This window comes from Dreissena polymorpha, chromosome 10 (assembly GCF_020536995.1).
Source record: "Dreissena polymorpha isolate Duluth1 chromosome 10, UMN_Dpol_1.0, whole genome shotgun sequence".
Lineage (NCBI taxonomy): Eukaryota > Metazoa > Mollusca > Bivalvia > Myida > Dreissenidae > Dreissena > Dreissena polymorpha.
Genome location: NC_068364.1, coordinates 24184101 through 24210348, shown reverse-complemented (window position 1 = coordinate 24210348; position 26248 = coordinate 24184101). Strand labels below are relative to the sequence as shown.

At 31.8% G+C, this 26248-nt stretch overlaps 1 protein-coding gene across 1 annotated transcript in view; it reads right to left on the bottom strand.

Annotated features, from left to right (window-relative positions):
- Window positions 1-26248, bottom strand: part of LOC127848660 (leucine-rich repeat-containing protein 26-like) — a 120485-nt gene that overhangs the window by 17680 nt on the left and 76557 nt on the right. The window contains exons 2-3 of the mRNA XM_052381243.1: window positions 7691-7762; window positions 7230-7301 (exon numbers count right to left, since the gene is read on the bottom strand). Of these exons, the coding sequence (XP_052237203.1) occupies window positions 7230-7301; window positions 7691-7762 (144 nt within the window). The remainder of the gene's footprint in view (window positions 1-7229; window positions 7302-7690; window positions 7763-26248) is intronic.

Here is a 26248-nt window from a genome sequence, read left to right as displayed (position 1 = left end):
CCACAATCATTGGCCGCCAAAACATTACTCTACTCACACTACAAATCGCACATGACATGGAAGGCCTTAATTGGAATTAGTCCCACTGGTGTAATAACATTTGTATCAGATTTGTGGAATTAGCGATAAACAAATCTCTCTAAAACAAAAAGTGGTCGGCTGGAACTCTGTGAGGCTGAAGATGCTATTATGGCGGACAAAGGATTTTTTTATATCGGACTTGACAACCCAAAGGGAGTTAGACCACCCATGAAATTTCAGCGCTTTAATCGCCGACAGATTGAAGAAACAAGAAGAATCGCCAATCTTCGCATAGATGTGGAAGAAGAACGATTGAAGAATTTCCGCATACTTCAAGGGGTAATGCCTATTATTATTGATAAACAAGCATCGCATATACTCAAGATATGTGCTGCCTTGTCAAATGTGCATACTCCATTGATACAGGATCACTAAATGAGAAATTCTGTAATGCTATGTGAACAAATCTGAATTCAATGTCTTAAATGCGTGTATACAGTTAAAATGTTCATAAACATGTATTTTACTCTTGTAACTTATTTGTTCGATTTATTTCTTAATGAGAATGTTTCAAGGGATTTATTCTGAATTGTGTTAAAAACTTAAAGGTGGGATATCAACAGTACAACAGCAACTATTCAAAAACAAACAAGAAGGTTGTTAAAGTTTTATGAAATTATTTTTAAAATGAATTAACCCTTTACCACTTTAATAGATACATATTTTGACGCATTTGTATTCCATTAGAAAGTTACATAAAATTAAAGACCTTTCTTACTAAATACAAGTTTTAAATGCTTTATTTCCAACCCTTAGATACCGATGAGCAGCAAACAGTTTAAACCTGAACAGACTGCGAGTTACTCGCAGGCTGTTGTGGTTTTATGCTGTTTGCACATAGCCATTTTATCTTCGCTTCTGAGTGAGAAAGGGTTATAGAAGTATTCTAATCATGTTTTTGACATTTCGCAACTTTTCATTATTTGTTTGAATATTGAATGTGCTATATTTGTTCTGTTAGTTATTTTATTTGTTTTTCCTTGCATGAATAATGTATAAAGATACAAGAACCATTCTTTGTATATTTTGTGATAAGGCCCTAACAAAAAGTTATGTGTTTTAGGCAATTAAAGATATCTGTGACAAGCTAGGATTTTTGTTCGGAGTTAAACATCAATTATTATAAGTGCTTTTATGGAACGCTTCATTGTTAGACTAAATCTGGCAAAAACTTATCCGTTCTTCTTTTTTCAGGGAATTGCCTGTAACACATTATTTTTGTATGTGGCCATCTGTGTATGCTATCAGGTTAAAACCTAATGATATACAGATGAATGTTGTATTCACGCAAGATAAAAGCACAAATTAGGACATATCTACTTTATTACCAGCATTTAAAAACAAAACAACAACACATTATGTTTTGAAAACATACATAGAAGTCAGAATATATTTAATAAAGGGACCTCAATATATTCAAATGACATATTATGAATGAATTATCAATTGTCTTTTACTGTCTTTTATCTTTTTTCAATTTATTACTTTTCTCTAACTCTTGTCAATTGAAAAAAAAAATCATCACATGTAAAAGTCAGTGGCCAGATTTCCCCTGAGTCCCGTATTCCAATAAATGTTACTTATTAGAGACGCATGACGTTTAAGAAGCACGATATGTCCTATATGTTTATCTTTCAATACCACCTTACATAAAAGAATGGTTCTGACAATATTGAAAGAAAGAACAGGAAAAAAGGAGAGTGCAAACTGTCTTATATACAATTTATAATTCGTTCTATTTAGTATGAAAACCGGTATGTGTTACATTTAACAATTAAACGGTGATAAGTCTATTGATTTAAGCTCTGAACGAATTTTAACCAAACAACTTATATAAACCGTTTTGCGCTTAAAATATTTTTATATAATATTATTAACAATATTAATAAATGTGCTTTTTTCATATCAAATTAAACGCCATATGTACAGTTCTGGAAAGAGCTCTGAAGATTAAGCTAAAATGCTAAAAAAAATTACCTTCCGATGATATTGTAACGCCACGAAAAATGTTTGACTTTAAACTTTACGTTTTATAAAAAAAGCGATTAGCAAGCGCCTCGCCTATATAAACTACTTGCACGCAATGTAACGTTCCGTTGCAGACCCTGGTTGTCTCCAACTCGAATACCATTACACAGAAGCTTGTATATCTGTAACTATGCGTGTATGATTTGCTGAGTCAATGATATATATGAGTTTCAAGACTTATTATACTTATTAGTGATTCAAGTTGGTGGTGGCCGTGAGTAGGAAAGAGGAACGCGCCATCAAGCTAGCGTTGGCTCGCGTGATCTGTAAAACTACATGCAATAGTCGAAAACTGTTTTATTTTATTCCTCTTAATCACATCATGTTAATTTCAACATTCATTCGAAAAGTGGAAAAAATGCACAAAAAAACAAAAAAAAAACGGTGTTCATAAAATTAACTATTTGTAACAATGTCATAGTTGTTATTTATGATATTTAAAAAAATGGACTTTCTTTAGCGGTTATTGTTCTATTAGTATAATGTAATCGTCTTTTTAAGAGTTTCAAATGTTTGTATAAGTGTTATGGGCAAATTTTTTATCATATAAAAGAAGCAGCAAAGATTATTATTCTGAAACACTTTTAAAAGAACACCGTTCGTCAAACCATTGCTTAAGGCATTTAAACCTATTCTCTGAACTTTATAACGCTATTTAGTGAAAAATTCAGGACCAGGTGTAATGTTCTCCATTCTAATTGAATGTATATGTTAAGCAATAATATGGGGCTTTTTTATTTGTTAAATAGATATAAATACAATTTAGCGAATAAATTAATTGTTTTAATTACTTTATTAAAAGATCTATGTTTAAAAACGATATTTATTGTGACATGATAATCAAAATGCGTGTTATACGTGTACTCAAATGCGATGATTTTAAACAATAGCAGACATGTACATTTGTATCATAATTTAATTGTTCTATATCAATTCATTTCCCCATAAGAGTAGCATACAATAGCTGTCCCAAGACTCGACAATTCTTCTTCTATAATTTTTTATATGTATGTATTCAAATAATAAGATCCAAGGGAGAAAACTGCGCAAAAAGATCAATCACGACTAATATCCAGTCTCTTATCTCTCGCGCCCCTCGTTTTGTGTTTACCGTTTTATCATTTCAAGAACGGTAAATGGAAGCAGGCACTGTGTTTCAATTTTCATATTGTATCATTTAAATTGAAACGAAATATGAATAGGGAAATAAGTGTTTTGTTTTGTTTTGTTATTAGTACATAAAAAACGATACAAAGAACTAAATTTAGGTCTTTATTATTTTTTTATGTTAAGGTTATAAGAAAATCGGAATATGAACTAATATACGTTGATTCTTGTTTTCCGGTGTGTCGAATGCAAAACGAAGAAGGAAATGACGGTATATACACCAACCAGTACAAAATGTTCCGCAATATGCGCTTTTCCCGTTTGTTTTTGTTTAAAATGACCTAAAATCACATACGGGGATGGAAAAATATATATGTTATGCATACAAAACTGACCTGCATGAAAACATGGCATTTTTGTTCGAACACAGGATCTTTCGCTTACAAAAGGGAACGTTTATAATTATACATCACATATCAGGTCGGACAGTAACATAATCCAACAATGTTTTACCAAGAAACGACTAATATTAGTTCGAATACATTACTTTGCGCGCCTAATTAAACAATAAGATGATGCATGTATAATTCGAGAACAAAACACATTTTGTATTATGATAATGTTATTATCTACTCCAAGCGACGAGTCATTGTCAGGGCATAACGGTACTTAAAGGGCGGTATAGCAGGTCATTTTATAACGTTTTCTGTAGATTTTGTCCATGCTGATCGTGTATTTTGAATGCTTAATCCATATATATATATATATACAACATTGGGTGTTGGATTGTTCTTTTCAATTCTTTTCTTTTATGCAAACAATTAATACCTTGAAAAAGCCGTGAGTGTTACGTTCAAATAATTTGTCGGGCAGACCTAGGTCTCAGAAAAATGTGTAAATTAGAATTCCGAATATATTTATTTAAGAAGGCAATGTTAAAAAGCCAGAAACAGCATTCCTTATACTTTCTGATTGATTGCTTAACTAACTGCATTCAATCCAGCTTTTTAACTGGATCACGAACAAACACAATCCCAAGTGTTAAGCAATTGTAAAGAACATAAACAAATGAGACAGGTACAGTAAGTGTCGAGAACATAGTCAATAAATGAACATATGCTAGAATAAATGTGTCGCAGTCAGTCGGTTGCACAATTTTAACCACACTTAACCACCAACTTTGAATTAGTGTGGTATTAAATTTATAAGTGTGTATTCCAAATTTATTTTTAACGGATTTATTTAAATTTGATTGTATCGAAAGCCGAAGGTTTTTAAAAACGCTATTGAGTCCATTGTTAGAAGAACCAGTGTCCTTTGGGGAGGATACTAGAACGACCCCCTTCCCCCCAAAAAAAATAAATAAAATAGCGATCGAAACATTGGCTCCCGGTCACTAGACGAACACCATATACAATACCTATTCACAATTTAGGGGTTAAAGATTCGTCTTTACTGTAAATACTGTGATCGGAGAAACAAGAAACACAGACACGCGCTATCGTCAGAAGAAAACATTTCATGGAGTTTAATAAATCGCCAGCTTAAGTCACTGGTTTGAAAGTATGTAACACAAATACTTAGGATGTAACCAATATAATAATAGAAAATATAAGCTCCATGAAATTTCGCAACTTCCTGTTGCAACTTAATTCAACATCGTCTAATATAGTAATCGAATATCTATATTAAATAATTTATTAAAATTGAACATCGAAACTATAAATTACCACAAGTGACACGCAGAAGAGCGTGCGTGGTATCCAACCTGTCAAGTACAGCATTTAAATTGTGCCGTTATGTTTGATAAAATTGTTATTTAGTTCTGTGAAAGAGAAAATACCATTTTGATCACGACATACACTCAGTAAGCTTATTCTACGAATAATTTCTTTAACAGCTTCGCCGAAAAAATAGTTGATTTTAGCATCAAACAGACAAACAATGGAATCCTAAATGACTGTATTTTTTGATAGGTCCTTTTGCGCGAGATTGTTGAGTGGTGTTGTTTTCGAAGAGCCCGCGCCGTATCATACGAGTGCGAAATAACCCCTCAGAGTAACATATGCATGTAATATTCCATGTATAATATGCACACTGTCACACTTAGAACAAATGTATACCTATCAAAATATCTAATTATTTTTACAATAATATGTAAGGGTTTATAACAAGTATGGATTACTTCATGTCTTTGGTTTTATAATGGCTTGTATTACACAATGTAATGTAATGTTGAGGCATTCGGAATTCATTTCCAGAATCCTGCATATTTAATGAAAGTGTTTTTTTGAGATTCTCTCTTTATATATAGAATTTGTAGATCAGTACATGTGTTGCTATGTAATTTTAATAATGAAGCTTTCCCTAAAATTAAGAATTGTGTTATTTAGTTGGCTGTCGATTTCCTGTTTGATTTCCTCTCAATGAACCTTTGTAAAAAAGTCTTAGTCCAAAACAACGAAAACAAATTATTTCTTATTGAAGAGTGGTAGTTACGTATGTACATCGTATTTCAATTTCAAAAATTGTATATAATTGACAGCGTGCACATGGTGTATTTCAATAAGCTCAACAGTCAAATTATAACGGCACGTGACTGTATCACTAATAGATGCCTTGTACGTAAAAAAAAAAACTCGTGAAATCTTGCCTTATATATATGCTACAAAAAACGGAATAATAACGTTAATTCTTATCATAACTAATGACCACGAGACGCATAAAAATGATAGGTAAATATAAATCCGCCTGGTAGACAAAAATGTACACTAAAATATACGTTCATGTATGTGTGAAATACAAAGGACAATGAAACATGATAACTGAACGTTATTGAGTTACATGTATTATCCGCAATATTGTATAGAGTGTTTGCAAATGAACAATTTAGAGGCACATGCAAGTTTCAGTATGGTAGTTGTGCACGTATTCTACATGAACGTGTAAGTCCGTTGGCCAGAGAAACCCTTCTTTGGGACGTTTTTCACTTAAACAATGCGCACTTTAGGACAAAAGAAAATTATTTAAACGTTAAATTGGTAAAATAGTCATCAACACGCAATCAAATACATTTGTTTGATTTGTACTTCAGTCTCCCTTAAATAAGAAATAAGGAACTGGTTCAAATCTAATAAGGACAAGCATTTTCTAATTTTTACAGTGCTTTACCGTTTAACATAATGTACAAGATAACTATCAATACCTCTATTAAAGTATTAAATATCAATATTATTGTTCCAAAATAGTGTTGCTTCGATGTATTGTTGCGGCCGAACAAAACAAAAGTAACAAGTTCCTGTTTCAGATCGAATAAGCGACGAATATTTGAAATTGATAAATATTTGTATATGCTTAAATAAACAACATGCCGATGAACATCATTTTGCATTTTAGTACGCCATAAATGAATAATAGTCAGGTGGGCTGTATCCACGTCATGCATATTAATTTGTACCTCAAACTGTGCCCCAATAAATCACAATCGTATGTAGAACTGCGCCCTCAATCGCATTCCTTCGTTTATAATACAACGATACAGACCAGTACAGTAATATCATATTTTATTGGAATTCAACCAATAACTAGTCAATAATTCAAACAGAAACACAAGCAATTCTTTAAAAAAAAAGATTGTATTACATGTTTTAGACTGTATGTGTAGTTTTGTTCACAATACATGTATGTGTAAAATGAAGTACGAACATGAATCTTACCAGAATAGATACTCCAATCTAGATATACATACATGGGTATTCTAAACCAGTTTTAGATATATTTTTAAAAGCTTTATTTAATGAAGTGTTATGCAATTTTGTCAGCAGTATTTAATATTTAAGAAATTTGTTCATTTAATCAAAGGTTTGTAACAGTATAAAGAAAATGTGTAAATTACGCATTTTGTAATTGAAAACGACAGGCGGCGATGCCTTAATCGAAAAGAAAATTACAAATTCATTACTGTGCATTCTTAATCTGTACAGTACTGTATATTAACTCTGAAAATGTCTTACAAACTGTTCAGATTCGGCACTTCTTCAAAAACACCGTCGTCTATGGATTCGAGTCCGTTGAGGTTTAAAAACCTTTAACAAAAACAACATAAAATTAAGCAATGCACGATACCTCTTCAGCTATGGAATACTTAAACAAATATTTTAAATAAGCTTAAATAACATTTTAACATTCGACGGCATATGTATTTATATGGAAAAGGCAATCAGGTTCCTTTATTCAAAAACAATATTAAGCAATAGAGAAGATAATTTCACAGTTTCAATGTTTCAATGATAAACAGCATTCTGCACAGAACATAAAAGAAAACCGCACTGTCTATTGTACATTCATAAGACAAAGAAACAACAATAAATAAATGTCTCCAATTTCGTCAAGAATACAGCAGACTGAGACATGTCTGCATGGATAGCTGGACGGCATTTATTTCAAGAGAACTCATTTGTCGATTTTAACTCACAGAGTAAGTAGTTTTGTCAAGCCCCTGAACGTCGCCTGTGGAATGTTGCGTAATCGATTGCTTTGAAGGTCCCTGAAATAACATCAAACATCATAAATATAGGATCTGGCACAAGTTGTCATATCATACCATATTTTATTAAACGAGTACAGGTATTTTGTGAGTAAGCGAGCCTTTGGACCGAAATTCTTGTCAAAGCTACGTGGCTCAGATCGATGTATAAGAAGTCATAAGGTACATGCAAGTAAGACAATACTAGCTCATTATTTAGTTTTAATAAAACAAAAGGAGCCTCTTCCTAACTTATTTTTTTTAAATAAGTAAATAAAATAATGTAGTGATATCGTGTATGCAATATTGTTTATGCCAAACATACATGGAAAATTATTTTCATTGTTAAGTGCTGTGGTTGGAATAATGGAAAATTATTAATGCGGTTCAAAAGAGCCAGTTCTTTATTTGCTTAAAATGGGGAGTAAAAAACAATGGCTAATTGCTTGTATTTTAGCCGTAAAACAGAGCTTGGATTATTAATAAACACAACTATGTACAACATTGTAAGAATAGTATGTGTATATTAAAGCTACATACTAAATACTTTTAAAAGCTTGTCAATCCAGTTTTGAGAATGTAGTAATTATAACAGGTAGAACATGTAAGTTCGATTTTTGATTTGAAAAAGGAAGGGGTTCACAGTTTATTATTCGGTTAAAATAAATAGGAAAAAACAAAATTCAATGTTCGTATCCAGTTGCAAATCAAGCTCTGGATATTGTATACGTTTGCCGCTAAATGTGACGTTAAGTTCAAGATGCTACACATACTGAGTGAAACTTTCACCACTTCAACATAATCGTTACCCACGTCAGCGCTTTATTTTCCTAAGACAAATGGAATGGATGTCGCGTATAAAGAAGACTATTTTAAAAAATGTCATGTGATAAGCTTTGATTGTCGCTTTCAATCAGAGACACATACTTACAGATTCCGCTCTCCCGATTATACAAATATTAATTAACAATTTGTTTTCTTTAATCATTTAACAAAATAACATTGTAAATAAGTATTATAGTACGATAAATACATTGATCTGAACATGAAAAATGTGTATCAAAAACATCTTCAAAACATTCGTTATCCAGCACATACGAATTAATTACATATGTTTATGTTAAATCGCGTGCACCATGGCATTGTGAAGTATATAACATCCGGTGGTTAAACTGTCAAGTTCTCGACAAGTTTTAAGCAAAACTAATGTGCTGCTGTGTGATCGCTACATCTGAAACATCAACTCTTTAGCGTATATGCATCTGTTTGTATTGTTTCTTCATTTTTTACTCACAAATGTTATGCGATAGATGAATTATAACTGCTAGGAACTGTCGGCGTAAGTTTAATTAATCAAAGTGTACTTATATAAATCTTCTTTAAGAGTTACAGTCTATGACAGTCTAGGAGACTATGAGATCGTCGTGATAAGCATGAAATGACTCGAAAGGGCAGTCTAGGAGACTTCTGGTCTTCGTGAGAACGCATGAAATGACTCGCAAGGACAGCTTGGGAAAAAGCCGAAAGGAAATATGGTTGCCCATACGACGTCATAAACGCAGCAGCTATGGGAAGTAGGACAGACGTTCTAGAGTCACCATGGTAAAGCCGAGAATCGTAATATTGACGTCCGGAGATTCTTGGTCGTTACATATGCATTACAAGTAAGTATATGATTTTTAAAACCCTGTCATGTAATTGGTTTTAGCGCCGTCGAATTACAAACGCCAATGTCATATTTGAGTCGAAGAAGACGTGCCAAATATGTAGTGACGCCGCCATGACATCCTTTAAGATTGACGCCTGACCGAAGGTCAATCTCAGAAAAGACGTTGTGTAGACGCGCAGAACGAGGTGTTAACGTCGCTTTCACGCGAAGTAAACATAATACACGTGTCGTTTGCTATGGTTAAAAAAACATATATGTCGTAAGCTGTAACACAAATCGATCTTATGAGCAGAATATGGGCTCTTCACAAAAACGGACTGTTTTGTCGCAGTAAGGAGTCATTTTTAGGAAATTTAGTTTTATTCAATATTAAAACAAGTTTTTATTACATCGATTTTGCAAAATAATTCACAGGCATGTTATTCCGATATTAAACTTGATGTACTTTATTAATCTGCGAACTATTTAAGGCATTGCATATTAAGTAAACAAAAATATCTATTGATTGCATTGTTGCTGTAGCTCTTTTTCGAAAATTATTGTTATGATTCACGCTATCATGATGGTAATAGTGGTGGCAAACTAACATAAAAAGATCGAAAGGAAAGTCAACCATGTTTGTTGACAGCATTATGCGAAATACGAAAAAAAGATTAATACTTTATAGACGTAATTGAACTATTTACCAAAAAGGTATCTAGGACAAAGAATTTAAGTTTTTTAACGTTTTTTTGACATTTTTTACGCTTCTATCATTTTTGTTCAGTCCTATCAAGCATCGCAGACTTACAGATCAGGTCGTGAAGTTGGCATATTTGCGTAATAGTTCTTACATTTAAAGTTAAATATTTAGCAATGAATGTCTGTTCAACAGTTTACTTATGCGTCCAGGTAATACAACATAAAACTCATATAAGCAAGGAATACAAAAAACTGCCAACTGATTTGTTATCAGTTAATAGCGTCATTTTGAACTGCACACAAAATCTGATGATGTAGCCCGCCTTTAAATTAAACTTATGGAAGTGAAAACAAATGGTTACCAAAGTAGTCTTCGCGAAAACAACATTAGTTTTGTTGAACAACACAGACAAGCTTCGTTCGCGTGATGTAAAGGGAAATTAACACGACGGAGAGCTAGTTCAGTGTATTTGCAAGCAGCCTAGCTAGACATGGATAACACAATTTGGTATTTTCTGCGAATGCCTTCGTTTCATTATGTTGTGTTTAGTACAAGAATAATGAAAATATACCGGCTTACGATACCGTGTATTCAAAATATTAATACGAAAACTTTCTTCACTATATGATAGATGTCCACATGCAAAAATATTGTTAACTTGTCATAGTGACCGGTTGTTTTGATTTTCAGAGACAATTTCAGACAGTTATTGTCAATAAAATATATAAAACTATTGTTTGCAACTTGCACCTAACATGTACGTTTTTTATATGGGAATACGGACTATCTACGGACATCGATCGTTATTTGGGGCAAAACTATATTTATATAAAGAATGGACCCGAGTTAAGATAAATAGCTATGAATTGACATTCTCGCAAACACGGCAAGACACTCATACAAAATATAAATAAAATATCAAACATAACATACAGTTGGACAATTTACGCGCTTAAGAAATATATCTTTCTAAAGAAGTTTGTTTTATGAGTATTGACAATAAAGTTTAATATAAGGCAAAATAGAAAAGTTAATTAAATATAGATAAACCGAAGATACCGAACACTTTTAAGTAGAGGTGCGAAAAACTTTAGAGACTATTTTTTAATATAATGTAAGGTAAGGCTAGCCTTTTAACTGTATTAACCAACAATCCTTTGAATTTACCGCGGTTTTGAGCTTACCCCAGCATATTATTTTGGTGATTACTCGTATTATACTAATAACTCTTCTCATGATGTTTTTCTGATATTTTAGCTTGCACTAAACTCTTTTTGATATAAAATCAATACACATGCACTTATTGATTTAAATTGATGTGAAACGCTGAAAAGAAATATTCCAATGTCGTATATATGGAGTTTGTATACATATAATAAGACAGAGGTGTCATATTCGACCTAAAATTAACAGACATTGAAAGTGACCTATTCCATGATTAAATGTGATAAACAAACACAGAATGTATATAAACAGTGATCTTAACACTTTCATGATTTAGCGAATTTAACCCAGAAATATAACTATGTTATTGCAACACGGGTTGCAGTGTCATATTGCGATGTAAATGAAGAAATAAAAGCCCGTTTTTTAATAAACTCGTTTTGCATTTATACATCACATATGTACTAATTGACTCCAAGTGATTGGACACTTTTCAAAGAAAGTCTCAATGTTGTTTATAAGGATTTTTTTTTCAAAATTAAACAGAGGAGTAAGATTCGACCAACAAATAAAAGTCAGTTAAAGTGATCAATTGCATGAGTAAATGTGCTACAACAACTTGTACATGTGTGATGTATTAGTGCAAAACGATTCAAATATCGTATATATGGAGTTTGTATACATATAATAAGACAGAGGTGTAAGATTCGACGAAAATAAACAGACATTGAAAGTCACTAATTTCATGAGAAAATGTGATAAACAAACGCAGAATGTATATAAACATTGATCTTAACACTTTCATGATTAAGCGAATTTAACCCAGAAATCCAATAATGTTATTGCAAAACGGATTGCAGTGTATTATTGCGATGTAAAAAAAGAAATAAAAGCAGGTTTCACAATAAACTCATTTTGCACTAATACATCACACATGTTCTAATTGATTCCAATTGATTGGACACTTTTCAAAGAAAGTCTCAATGTTGTTTATAAGGATTTTTGTCTTCAAAATAAGACAGAGGTGTTAGATTCTACCAGCAAATAAAAGTTAGTTAAAGTGATCAATTTCATGAGTAAATGTGCTACAACAACTTAAAATCGAAATGCATCACCTTCCATGCATTTTATGTCTAAACTCACATTTTTATTTATTTTTTATAGCAATTTTATTTGAATAAAACACATTAAACTCCCTTTTAACTCTTCCAATCTATTTGAATTAATTTATACAACAGTGATTATTTTATTGCAAAACGGGTTTATTGCAAAACGGGTTGTTGTAAAAAAATCAAATTGCAATAAGACACTCCAACCCGTTTTAAAATAAATTTATTGCAAAACGTGTTTATTGCAATACGGGCTGTTGTAAAAATTTCAAATTGCAATAAGACACTCTAACCCGTTTTGCAATAAAATTATTGCATTTCTCGGTTTTCTTCAAATAAGTATTGCATTGGTTGAAATCACTTTCTACAACAATTCGGTGTTGTTGTATCACGGCATTGATCACTTTAACTGCCTTTTATTTGTTGGTCGAATCTTACACCTCTGTCTTATTTTGAAAAAAATATCCTTATAAGCAATAGTTGAGACTTTCTTCGAAAAGTGGCAAATCGCTTGGAGTCAATTAGTACATGTGTGATGTATTAGTGCAAAACGAGTTTATTGCAAACGCGCTTTATTTTTCAATAATTTTATTGGATTTCTGGGTTAAATTCGCCTAATCATGAATGTGTTAAGATCACGGTTTATATACATTCTGTGTTTGTTTATCACATTTATTCATGGAATTGGTCGCTGTCAATGTCTGTTAATTTTAGGTCGAATCTGACATCTCTGTCTTATTATATGCATACAAACTTCATATATACGATATTGGAATCTTCTTTTCAGCGTTTCAAATCAATTTGAATCAATAAGTGCACGTGTAATGATTTTATTGCAAAGAGTTTAGTGCATAAAGAGATGTTAAAAAAAATTCACATTGCAATTAAACACTGCAACCCGTTTTGCAATAAAATTATGCACTTCTCGGTATTCTTCACTTTTTTCCCAAATTGGTGAACATCACTTTATATAAACTTTCAGCCTTGTTTTATCATATTTACGTTAGAGACGACTTTAAAACTTTCTTTATACCGTTTCAAATCAATATGAAACATTTAGTATTAAATCTCAAAATGCATCATTTTCCATGCATTATAAGTCTTAGCTCACAGTTTTGTCTATTTTTATAACAATTTTATTTAAATACAATACTTGAAACTCCCTTTTAGCTCTTCCAATCCATTTTAATTAATAAGACACTGCAACCCGTTTTGCAATAAATTTATTTCAAAACGGGTTTATTGCAAATCGGGTTGTTGTAAAAATATCAAATTGAAATAAGACACTCCAACCCGTTTTGCAATAAATTTATTGCTTAACGGGTTTATTGCAAAACGGGTTGTTACAATGCTATAGTCAGCCTCCTATCTCCATTCAGTACTAATTTTAAACAAAAAAACTCGTTTTAGTCATATTATCAGTGGGAGGTCCTTAAATTTCAAGAGCTGTATTACCTCTTCTCCTGAGTCCCGTATTCTAATTTTTATTACGCCTTAGACCGCATGATGTTTAAGAAGCACAATTATCGGCGGCTGCTGCTAATGTGTCCCTTTGTTTAACTTTGAGCTTAAGTAATCGAATGTTAAAGTTGTATTGGTGCTGACAATATTGAAAGAAAGAACCGGACAAAAGCAGACAAAAAAGTGTTTGAATCTTATGGAATGGTTAAGTGCAAACTGTCTATTATATAATTTCTAATTCGTTCGATTAAGTACGATTACCGGTACATGTAACATTTAACAACTGAACGGAGATATGTCTAGTGATTTAAGTTCTGAAAGAGTTATAACCAAACACCTTATATGAACCGTTTTGTGCGTTAAATAATTTTATATAATATTGTTGATAATATTAATAAATGTGCCCTTTTAATAACTAATTAAACAACATATGTAAATTGTGGAAAGAGCTCTAAAGATCAAGCTAATGCTAACAAAATATTTACCTTCAAATGATATTATAACGCCGCTAAAAATGTTTGACTTTAAACCTAACGTTTCATAAGAAAGGCAATTAGCATGCGTCTCGCCTATAAAAAACTACTTGCAAGCGTTGAAACGTTCCGTTTCAGACCCTGGTTGTCTCCTACAATGAAACTCGAATACTATTACAGAAAAACTTGTATACTTGTAACTATACGTGTATGATTTGCTGAGTCAAGAATATATATGAGTTTCAGAGCTTATTTAAATTATTAGTGATTCAAGTTGGTGTTGGCCGTGAGCAGGGAAGAGGAACGCGCCACACAGCTAGCGTTAGCTTGCGTGATCTGTAAAAGTTCATGCAATAGTCGAAAAAAGTTTAATTTATTCCTTTTAAACACATCCAGTTCATTTCACAGTCTTTCAAAAAATAGACTAAAAACGTACACAACAAAAACAAAAACGGTATTCATAAAATTCATTATTTATAATAATGTCATAGTTGTATCTTATGATATTTTAAATAATGGACTTTCATGAGCGTTAATTTTTCTATTAGTATAATGAAATAATCTTGTAAAGAGTTTCAAATAATTGTATTATTGTTATAGGCATATTTTCTTTATCATATAAAAGAAGCACCAAAGATAATCATTTTGAAACACTTTTAAAAGAAAACCGTTCGTGAAACCATTGGTTAAGGCATTAAATCCTATACTCTGAACTTTATAACACTATTTAGTGTGAAATTCAGGACCAGCGGTATTGTTCATCATACTAATTGAATGCATATGTTTTGCAATAATGTGAGTTTTTTTTATTTGTTAAATAGATATGAATACAATGTTGCAAATAAATGAATTGTTTTAATTACTTTAAGAAAAAAATATATGTTTAAAAAAGATATCTAATTGTACCATGATTATCGAAATGCATGTTATACATGTACTCAAATTCAATGATTTTAAACAAAAGCAGACGTGTACATTTGTATCATAATTTAATGGTACTAGATTATAAATCACATATCTGGTTAGACAAATAAAACAAAAAATAATCCATCAATGTTGTACCAAGAAACGAATAACATAAGTTCGAATAATTACTTTGTACGCCGAATCAAACAAGAAGATGATGCATGCATTATTCGAGAACAAAACACATTTTGTATTATGATAGTGTTATTATATACTTAAAGCGACGAGTCAGGGCAAAACGGTACTTAAAGGGTGGTATCGCAGGTTATTTTATAACGTTTTCTGTAGATTTCTTCCATGTCCATCATGTCATTTCATTGCTTAATCAACACTGTACTTATCCCTTGAGAAAGATATATATATATATATAGTATTTCCAAATATGGTTATTTAAGAAGGCACACTCTGGATCAGCAGACGATTTATTTCATAAATCAATCTCTGGGTTAATAGTCGCCATCTTTCGAACTACTTTCAAAAGTACAACAACAACAATAACAGTAGAAGACAATTTTAATTGCGAAAAGTTGAAAAATTGAGTACATATGTAACGGTTGTTGAGTGGAATAGTGTTATTTTCAACTGTGTACGAAGCATGTGAACTGGTAGTGGTATAACCGAATTGTTGGTGGAAATGGAATTTAGAAATATATCTAATAATTCATCATTTTTCATGTCATGATCGTGTAAAATTATCATCAGCATCATTTCTGTGGAACATTGCAATATTCAAAATACAAGTGTTTCATAGCTATGGTGCTTTTGACATAGTTCACTAACCATCAAGACTGACATGCTTCATGCACACAGGTAAAGTAAATAATTGAATTTGTGCAGAATGTTTATTTTTTTACAAATATTATTTAATTTAACCAATTTATTTTAGATAGATTGCACTGAAACTCAAAGTCTAAAGCTAAGTAAGACACTTAAGCCAGTTTTCTGAGAAGAAACAATACTTGTTCAGAGTATAGCAGGCTCATGCGGCCTCTGGTTTATTTATTTGGCCTCGGCCTTTAACCTGGGTCGCTTTGATTTCAGGTGTTTAGCCCCCATATCAACAAGGCTTTCTCGACCCTATATGTACTTATTCATATTGTTTAAAGATTTTGAGAACCCTCGCTCAGTGCCAGTGGGGATAAAACAGGGACCTTCTTATAGCTAGATGAATGCATCAAATATGCCAGCAACACTTTATAATCAATTACTTTATAATTGATGAACCTGTTCTTTTAACTACATTACTTATTTACCAAAACAATGTGAAACACATTTTTATGCTCCCAAAGGAGGGCATATAGTGATCACACTGTCCGTCTGTCTATCCGTCACACTTTGCATTTAGGTTTCGAAAAAATGCTCATAACTTCTATGTCGCTTCAGATGTAACATTCATATTTGGTATGCATGTGTATATGGACAAGGCCTTCCCATACACACACAAATTTTGACCCCTTTGACCTTGAACTTAGGGTCGGCGTTTAGGTTTTGAAAAATGCTCATTACTTCTATCAAAGCGTTTATCGGGGGCGTATGTCATCCTACGGAGACAGCTCTTGTTTTTGCTACTGTCCTCTGCACAAACCATGATATATCTGCATATATGCATCCAACCAAATCAGTAAAACTATTTGTCACTTAATTACAGTTAACTTATTGCATGTTAACTTTTTAACAATATATATATATATATATATATATATATATATATATATATATATATATATATATATAACAGATCTTGAAAAAAGCACACATCAAACTTCAAATTGTTTTAGTAAATTATAGGGCTTTAATTGGTATTGTGACATTGACAACACTCATGCATGCGACTATACAATTATACAACTATGGAACACATTATTTATGAGAAATTCCAATGCATCAACATAACGTCTCAGATTTAAGGCAGATAATCAAGTGCTTTTTTGCTTCCATCTTTACTATTACACATTTTTTCATTTTATGTTATGATTCATTGATCTTGTTTCTAAATTAACCAAGCAATCGTGTTAAACTTTTGAAGAAAGATGTTGTCTGATAAATATTGAAAATATAATCACTACAACGTGAACAAAATTCAGTTGAATACTGTGACCAACGAAGATTTGCCAAAGAGCAATTCAGATCATGATTTAAATTAAATACAAGTAATATGAAAGTCTGCCTATTGGATCCCAGTTATGACTTATTTGTCAAATCTGCACATTAATTTACCCTTGGCCATGTAGAATTGGGGACTAAATACCATCAAGTCATGTAAAAAGTAGCAGGGTATAGCACGCTGCTATTGATCTCTTGAGCTTTCACATGAATTTTACGGGTAATTTTCATACAACAAATGATATTATATAGTGTAATGATAAAGCATTATGAGCACAAATTATATCTCTTACTAGTGGTGCAAAAATCAATTAAGTGTCACATTTCAAAAGAAAATTTATATAAAAAAGTATTATTAATTGTTAAAACGTTATAAAAGGTTATTTCAATTCACTAAAGCATTTAATTACAAGGACAAGTGCATTTTATGTCCATTACAATACATGTAACAGTATTGGCATTGTATTTATCTGCATTTGATGTGCATTTAATACACTTAAAAATGCAGACCAGACACACTTCTAACAGAAACAAATGTATTTTTTTCTGCATTTTTCCAGCATTAATACTCTCTAAGTGTATTTTTTATCATCCCAAATACACTTTACCAGAAAAAAGGTATGTTAAAATGCATTTTTAGTTTGTTTTAAGTATATTTTCAAATGCATTAAGACGACACTCTTTTGCAAAAAATGTTGAACAAAAACTTGAAAATATTTAATATACTAAAGTGAAGTAATAATTAAAGTTTTGTATGAGCATCAAAAACAGTGTCAAATTCATACCAGTGCCTATTTAGTAGCAGTAGGCCTTATATGGTCTACTTGTGGTAGAAATAATGCATTTTGTATAATACAACATACATAAATTAAAAAATACAGCTGCCCATACAGTTCAATACAATGTTCAATTAACTACGCTATGCAAAGTTGAAATAAGACATCAAGCTTGGAATAATCTTTTCAATAATGTATAATATGCTGATTTAATTTATAAGTGAAATAGACACTTGCATATAAAAACTGATTTTACATCAAAACTAAATGTTTAATTTGATTTTTAGCTCCACTGGCCAAAGGTCCTGTGTCCATCGTGCGTCCGTGCATTAACTTTTCCTTTAAACATCTTCTCCTAAACTACTGGTTTAATTCTGATGAAATTTCTTAGGAATGTTCCTGGGGTGAACCTCTTTCAAATTTGTTCAAATTATGCCCCTGGGTTTAAATTTGACTCTGCCCCCGGGGTCACAAAATTGAAAATTTGCTTATAAAAGGCCTATTTTGTGAAAACTTTCAAAATCTCCCGTCCATAACCATTGGGCCTAGGGCTTTCAAATTTGGTATGTAGAGACATCTAATAGTCCTCTACCAAATTTGTTCAAATTATGCCCCTGGGGTCAAATTTGACCCTGCCCCGGGGGTCACAAAATTAAACATATGCTTATATAGGGTATTTTTTGTGAAAACTATACAAATCTTCTTGTCCATAACCATTGGGCCTATGGCTACCAAATTTGGTATGTAGTGGCATCTTATAGTCCTCTACCAAGTTTTTTCAAATTATGCCCCTGGGATCAAGTTTGACCCTGCCCCGAGGGTCACAAAATTGAACATATGTTTATATAAGGCCTATCTTGTGAAAACTTCAAAAATCTTCTTGTCCATAACCATCCGGCCTAGGGCTATCAAATTTGGTATATAGTGCCATCTAATAGTCCTCTGCCAAATATGTTCAAATTTAATCCCTAGGGTCAAATTTGACCCTGCCCCGGGGGTCACAAAATTGAACAGATGCTTATATAATGCCTATTTTGTGAAAACTTAAAAAAAATCTTAATTACCATTAGGCATAGGGCTACACAATTTGGTATGTAGTGACATTGTATAGTCCTCTGTTTAGTTTGTTCAAATTATGCCCCAGGGGTCAAATTTGACCCTGCCCCGGTGGCCACAAAATCAATTATATGCTTAAATAGTGCCTATTTTTTGAAATTTTTTAAACTCTTCTTATCCTTAACCATAAGGCATAGGGCTACCAAATTTGGTATGTAGTGACATGTAATAGTTCTCTACCAAGTTTTTTCAAATTATGCCCCTTGGGTCAAATGTGACCCTGCCCCGGGTCACAAAACTGAACATACGCTTATATGGGGCCTATTTTGTGAAAACTTTAAAAATCTTGTTGTCCATAACCATTGGGCCTAGGGCTACCAAATTTGGTATGTAGTGACATCTAATAAACCTCTACCAAATTTGTTCAAATAATGCCTCTGGGGTCAACTTTGACCCCGCCCCAGGAGGTCACAAAACTGAATAAACGCTTATAAAGCGCCTATTTTGTGAAATCTTTAAAAATCTTCTTGTCGAAAACCATTCGGACTATGGCTACCAAATTTGGTATGCAATAACATCGTATAGTCCTCTACCAAGTTTGTTCAAATAATGCCCTTTGGGTCAAATTTGATCCTGACCCGCGGGTCACAAAATTGAACACTATATACGCTTATATCTTGCTTATTTTGTGAAAACTTTAAAAATATTCTTGTCCTTAACTCTAGGACCTAGGGCTACCACATTTTGTATGAAGTGAGATATAGTAGTCCTCTACAAAGTTTGCTCAAATTATGCCCCTGGGGTTAAATTTGACCCAGCCCAGAAGGTCACAAAAGTGTACATGTGCTTAAATAGGGCCTATATTTAAGTATTTGCACATGCAGAGAAATTTGTTTCAGCCTTTTTATCAGCAGTGGAGCGATACAGGGCCATCATGGCCCTCTTGTTTAAATACTCAAAAAATGAAACCGTGTTCATGCTTGCATGAACACAGTTTATAAATGTTGTCAGAATAATAAAATATGCAATTACTATAAATACAAATGCCAGGAAAAAGTGCTTTTTGTACTAAAAATTCGAATGAATATTACAATTATACATTCTGAATACTTTGGTATGTAATTAACAGTTTTGTCTGAGAAAATCACTAAATTTTATATATTTATTCAAATTCACATAAATAATATTTCAAAAACACATAATTACTTCAAATCCTTTCAAACAATACTGAAAAAAATGCACAGTTTCTGATTGTTATTTATTCTTTATTAATTTATACATGTACCATTATTTAATCTTGATGCATCCTCAATTGTATTATGCACATCTTAATCTGTTTTAACAATTATAATATAAAGATTAAGGCTGACTCAGTAAAATAATAATCCATGATTTCTGCAGTACTTGCAGACAAACTAGGAATACTGCTGTGATATTATCTATCTATCTAATGGAATATTAATTTGGCTTCAATAGAAAAAAATCAAAGCATACACATGTATATATTGTGTATGTATATATATATATGTATATTATATATATATATATATATATATTACTTAAACTTAAATTGATTGACCATCGATAAAAAGATATAATAATATATGTATATATATATATATATAGACAAAGTAGAGTGAAGCTTAAAACAGTATCCAATTGTAACAGTCAATTTTGGGAAAATCAACCTTATAATTATTTTCTGTGTTGGTCAATGTCATAATTGGTATAAAATGTATATTGAACTGGAAGTTTTCTTTATTTTAAATGATAACATTTGCTTGGTCAGCCATAATTGTCACAATCAAGTGGTCTTTTTACACTGTAGTTTTCTCACTGACTATGGGTTTGTTCTGAGAATGAGCAACACAAAGTATCGTTGGGGAGATGAGTTGTCAATTTTATGTTTATCAGTCTTTCATAATCCAGTATACCTGTAAAAAGTGAATTTGTAACTAATAATCACACAATATACACAATTAAAATTGTATGCATTTAGATTTTTTTAGTACTGCACATTAATCATTTTCCAAAAATATGTAGCAACATTATATTATATAATGCTGCAATACTAAAGTAAATTACTAATTGAAGGTCGCTGATGTGTAATGGATGTGGTGTCAACCTAATGATCTGGAGGTCACTGGTTTGATCCCCAGTGTGGGAGCATTCTTAAGAAATCTCCAAGAGACACCCAAGTACTGGTTCTAGGCCCAGGAAACGAACTCAAGAGCATTTCACATACATGTACGTAGTTAGTAATTTAAATTTACTCGAACTAAAAATGGGTTAAAACTAACAACTGAAACCCTTATTAATTCATTTTATCTTGAATCAAGCAAATGTGGAAATTCATTATAAATAATGAGTAAAATTTAAAAATTCTACTTTAAAGTAATCATGATAATTTAGATTATTTTCAGAATATTTAATGATGAAAATGATACAATTATTTATTCCCTAAATGATAAAAATAAAACATGTAATGCTAATTTATGAAAAAAAACGTTTATTTGTATCAATATCATGGTAATTACAACTAGATACAGGCAATTAGATCAGATACGTGCATTAATTATATTAATGAACAACGCAGACATCTGTAGTGATTGATGGTCACTATTTGATTAACGTTCTATACATAATCTGTCATAAAAGGTATATTTTAGCCAGTACTACAATCGGCAATGATAGTCTGTATTGAATACATATTCTAACGTCTATTATCGATTCGCTTCCTCAAACTGAACAAATATTTAATGTTTACATCGCGAAACGTAATGCATCCAGTTTCACTTTCGGTTTGGTTGGTTTTGTAAACACCGTAATTTCATATTAAAAATTGGATGATGGGGTGATTAAATAATAATGGAAAAGTAAATCACTTGGATAATAGGTCAAAATGCAACACAAATGAACGTTAATAGTGCTCTTAATATCAAAGTTTCTGTAAAAAGTTTGGCGCTAGTTCAAAGCGCATCGTATACAGCCTCATAACAATAGACTAACAACCTTTTGGGTAGTAAAGTAGTAATACAAGGCAATATGGCGACCGTTAGCCACGAGGCCTATCTTACGGAGGAATCCGAGATAGCCGATGTATCACGATTGAAGAAGGCAATGTTAAAAAGGCCAAAACAGCATTCCATATACTTTATTATTGATTGCTTAACTTACTGCGTTCAATCCAGCTTTTTAACTAGATCACGAACAAACACAATCCCAAGTGTTGAGAAATTGCAAATAACATAAATAACAGAGACATGTACAATTAATGTCGAGAACATAGTAAATTGATGAATATATGCTATTATAACTTGTGGCAGTCAGTCGTTTGCACAATATTAACCACACTTAAACTTCAAATTAGTGTGGTATTAAATGTATACGTGTGTATTCCAAATTTATTTTTAACGGATTTATTTTGAATTTGATTATATCAAAAACCGAAGGTTTATCAAAACGCTATTGAGTCCATTGTACGTAGAACCAGAACACAGTGTCCTTTTTGGAGGATACTAGAACAACCCCCTTCCCCCGAAAAAATAAAATAAAATTGCGATCGAAACATTGGCACCCGGTCACTAGACAAACACCACATCCATGATCTATTCACAGTTTAGGGGTTAAAGATTTGTCTTTACTGTAAATACTGTGATCGGAGAAACAAGAAACACAGACACGCGCTATCGTCAGAAGAAAACATTTCATAGAGTTTAATAAATCGCCAGCTTAAGTCACTGGTTTGATAGTCGGTAACACAAATACTAAGGATGTAACCATTATAATAATGGAAAATATAAGCTCCATGAAATTTCGTAATTTCTTATTGCAACTTAATTCAACATCGTCTAATATAGTAATCGAATATCTATATCAAATAATGTATTGAAATTGAACATCGAAACTATAAATTACCACAAGTGACACGCAGAAGAGCGTGCGTGGTATCCAACCCGTGAAGTACAGCATTTAAATTGTGCCGTATATATTTAATAAAATTGTTGTTTAGTTCTGTGAAAGAGAAAATACCATTTTGATCACGACATATACTCAGTTAGCTTATTCGATGAATAATTTCTTTAACAGCTTCGCCGAAAAAAAAGTTGATTTTAGTATCAAACAGACAAACAATGGAATCCTAAATGACTGTATTATTTAATAGGTCTTTTTGCACGAGTTGAGTAGTGTTGTTTTCCAAGAGCCCGCGCCGTATCATACGAGTGCGAAATAACCCCTTTAAATAACATATGCATGTAATATTCCATGTATAATATGCACACTGTCACACTTAGAACTAATGTGTACCTATCAAAATATCTAATTATTTTTACAATAATATGTAAGGGTTTATAACAAGTATGTATTACTTCATGTCATAGATTTTATAATGGGTTGTATTACACAATTTAATTGTGTGATGTTGAGGCATTCGGCATTTCCAGAATCCTGGATATTTAATGAAAGTTGTTGTTGAGAGTCTCTCTTTATATATAGAATTTGTAGATCAGTACATGTGTTGCTATGTAATTTTAATGTAACAGGGTGGATTTCACATCAACATTTTAATATAGTTGTATGTAACCTGTTTTATGTGGTTAAGTCTTTTGTGTAATGTACGGTATTGTTTCACGAGCTCGCGCGCCAGAACAAATATGTCAAGTAACTAGTGCACATCTGTCAACTTTAAAAATCTTTAAATTATTAGGTATCATTATAAAATAGGTATGTACAAATGTGTAAATAAGTAATTACTGATTGTAATGCTGTTGCACATGCTTGTCAACAGTCATGAATATTTATTTAAGATCAGCAATTTAACGTATTTATGCGTTTTGTAATTCTTCTACGGTTCAAGATGGTTTCTATTTAAAATCACATTTTCCTTTATTAATATGTGTGCACTTTTTAACAGCTTGCAGAGTAACATCACTTGCGCACACGGATTCGGAAGAAGCGCTGCGACGCCAGATTCCATTAATTTGTGAGTAAATGTGTGTTGAATTGCGTATATGCATGTGTTTCACATATGTATTTGTGTTTTGAGATATGTATTTGGATGTCTAGGTCAGTCAGTCGGTCTGGTTGCCACAACAATATTCTTGATGGAAAGATATTATATTCTGTAATTAATCTTATGTTTTAATTAGTACTAATGCGTCAAATGATTGTTTCATCATTTGTTAATATATTTATCTATATGTTGTTGTTATATTTGCTGTATAAATACTGTTCATATATATCATATTATTTTACAGCAAGACAGCAATATTTATAATAATGTGTTATATGTGTGTTATTGTTTATTTGCAGGACGTCTATTGATTCCTTCTTCGGATCAGAATTATTGTCTTTCTGAATTAATTTATATTTATATAACACTGAACTTAAAAGAAATAAGTAAAGAAGAACCCACGACTTTGTGTTTTCCATTTTACCAAATAAACATTTGGAGGAAAAGTACATAAAGTTACATTAATAATGAAGCTTTCCCTAAAATTAAGAATTGTGTTATTTAGTTGACTGTCGATTTCCTGTTTGATTTCTTCTCAATGAACCTTTGTAAAAAAGTATTAGACCAAAACACCGAAAACAAATTATTTCTTATTGAAGAGTGGTAGTGGCGTATGTACATCGTATTTCAATTTCAAAAATGACGAATATAGTATGATATAAATGTTAAATAAGAGAGCAAGTCTATAATTGACAACGTGCGCATGGTGTATTTCAATAAGCTCAACAGTGAAATTTAAACGGCACGTGACTGTATCACTAATAGATGCCTTGTACGTAAAAAAACTCGTGAAATCTTGCCTAATATATATTCTTCAAAAAACGGAATAATAACGTTAAATCTTATTATAACTAATGACCAGGAGACGCATAAAAATGATAGGTAAATATATAAATTCGCCTGGTAGACAAAAATGTACACGAAAATATACGTTCATGTATGTGTGAAATACAAAAGACAATGAAACATGATAACTGAACGTTATTGAGTTACATGTATTAACCGCAATATTGTATAGATTGTTTGCAAATGAATAATTTAGAGGCACATGCAAGTTTCAGTATGGTGGTTGTGCACGTATTCTACAAGAACGGGTAAGTCCGTTGGCCAGAGAAACCCTTCTTTGGGACGTTTTTCACTTAAACAATGCGCACTTTAGGATAAAATAAAATTATTCAAACGTTAACTTGGTTAAAAAGTCAAGAACACGTAATCAAATACATTTTTTAATTTGTACTTCAGTTTCCCTTAACAAAGAAATACGGAACTGGTTCAAATCTAATAACGAAAAGCATTTTCTAATTATAACAGTGCTTTACCGCGTAACATAATGTACAAGATAACTATCAATACCTCTATTTATGTATTTAATATCATTAATTTTGTTCCAAAATAGTTCTGCTTCAATGTATTGTTGCGGCCGAACAAAACAAAAGTAACTAGTTCCTGTTTCAGATCGAATAAGCGACGAATATTTGAAATTGATAAATACTTGTATATGCTAAAATATACAACATGCCAATGAACACCCTTTTGCATGTTAGTACTCCATTAATGTATTTCAATATATGTCAACGTATACCTTTATTCAGTTTCTTTGTGCAGCAAACCAAAAAACTATTTCTCTGTATTTGCCGTATTCTTTATTGAAGACCTATGTAAAACTAACATGCTCTAATAAACAAAAAACATTCATATAACTGTGCCCGATAACTTTGAAAATCAATGTAGCAATAATAAATTTCTAAACTAGCATTTCTACTTTTTATTTATTTATCAATTATAATTAGATATTTGTTTTCGTCCCTGAATATGAAACAAGGGAACTTATCCTTATTTGTCATTCAAGCCGTATATGAATAAGAACTTTTCTAACTTGACCATCAATTTGTATACTAATCTTTCGCGAATCTTTTTATTACAGCGAAAATAATGTTTAACAACTATGCTATAAGCTCGCATTCAAATAGTCATAATAATTATTAACTTGTTCAAATAGTAAATGCATAAAACTTTGTAACGAAACCTCATAAA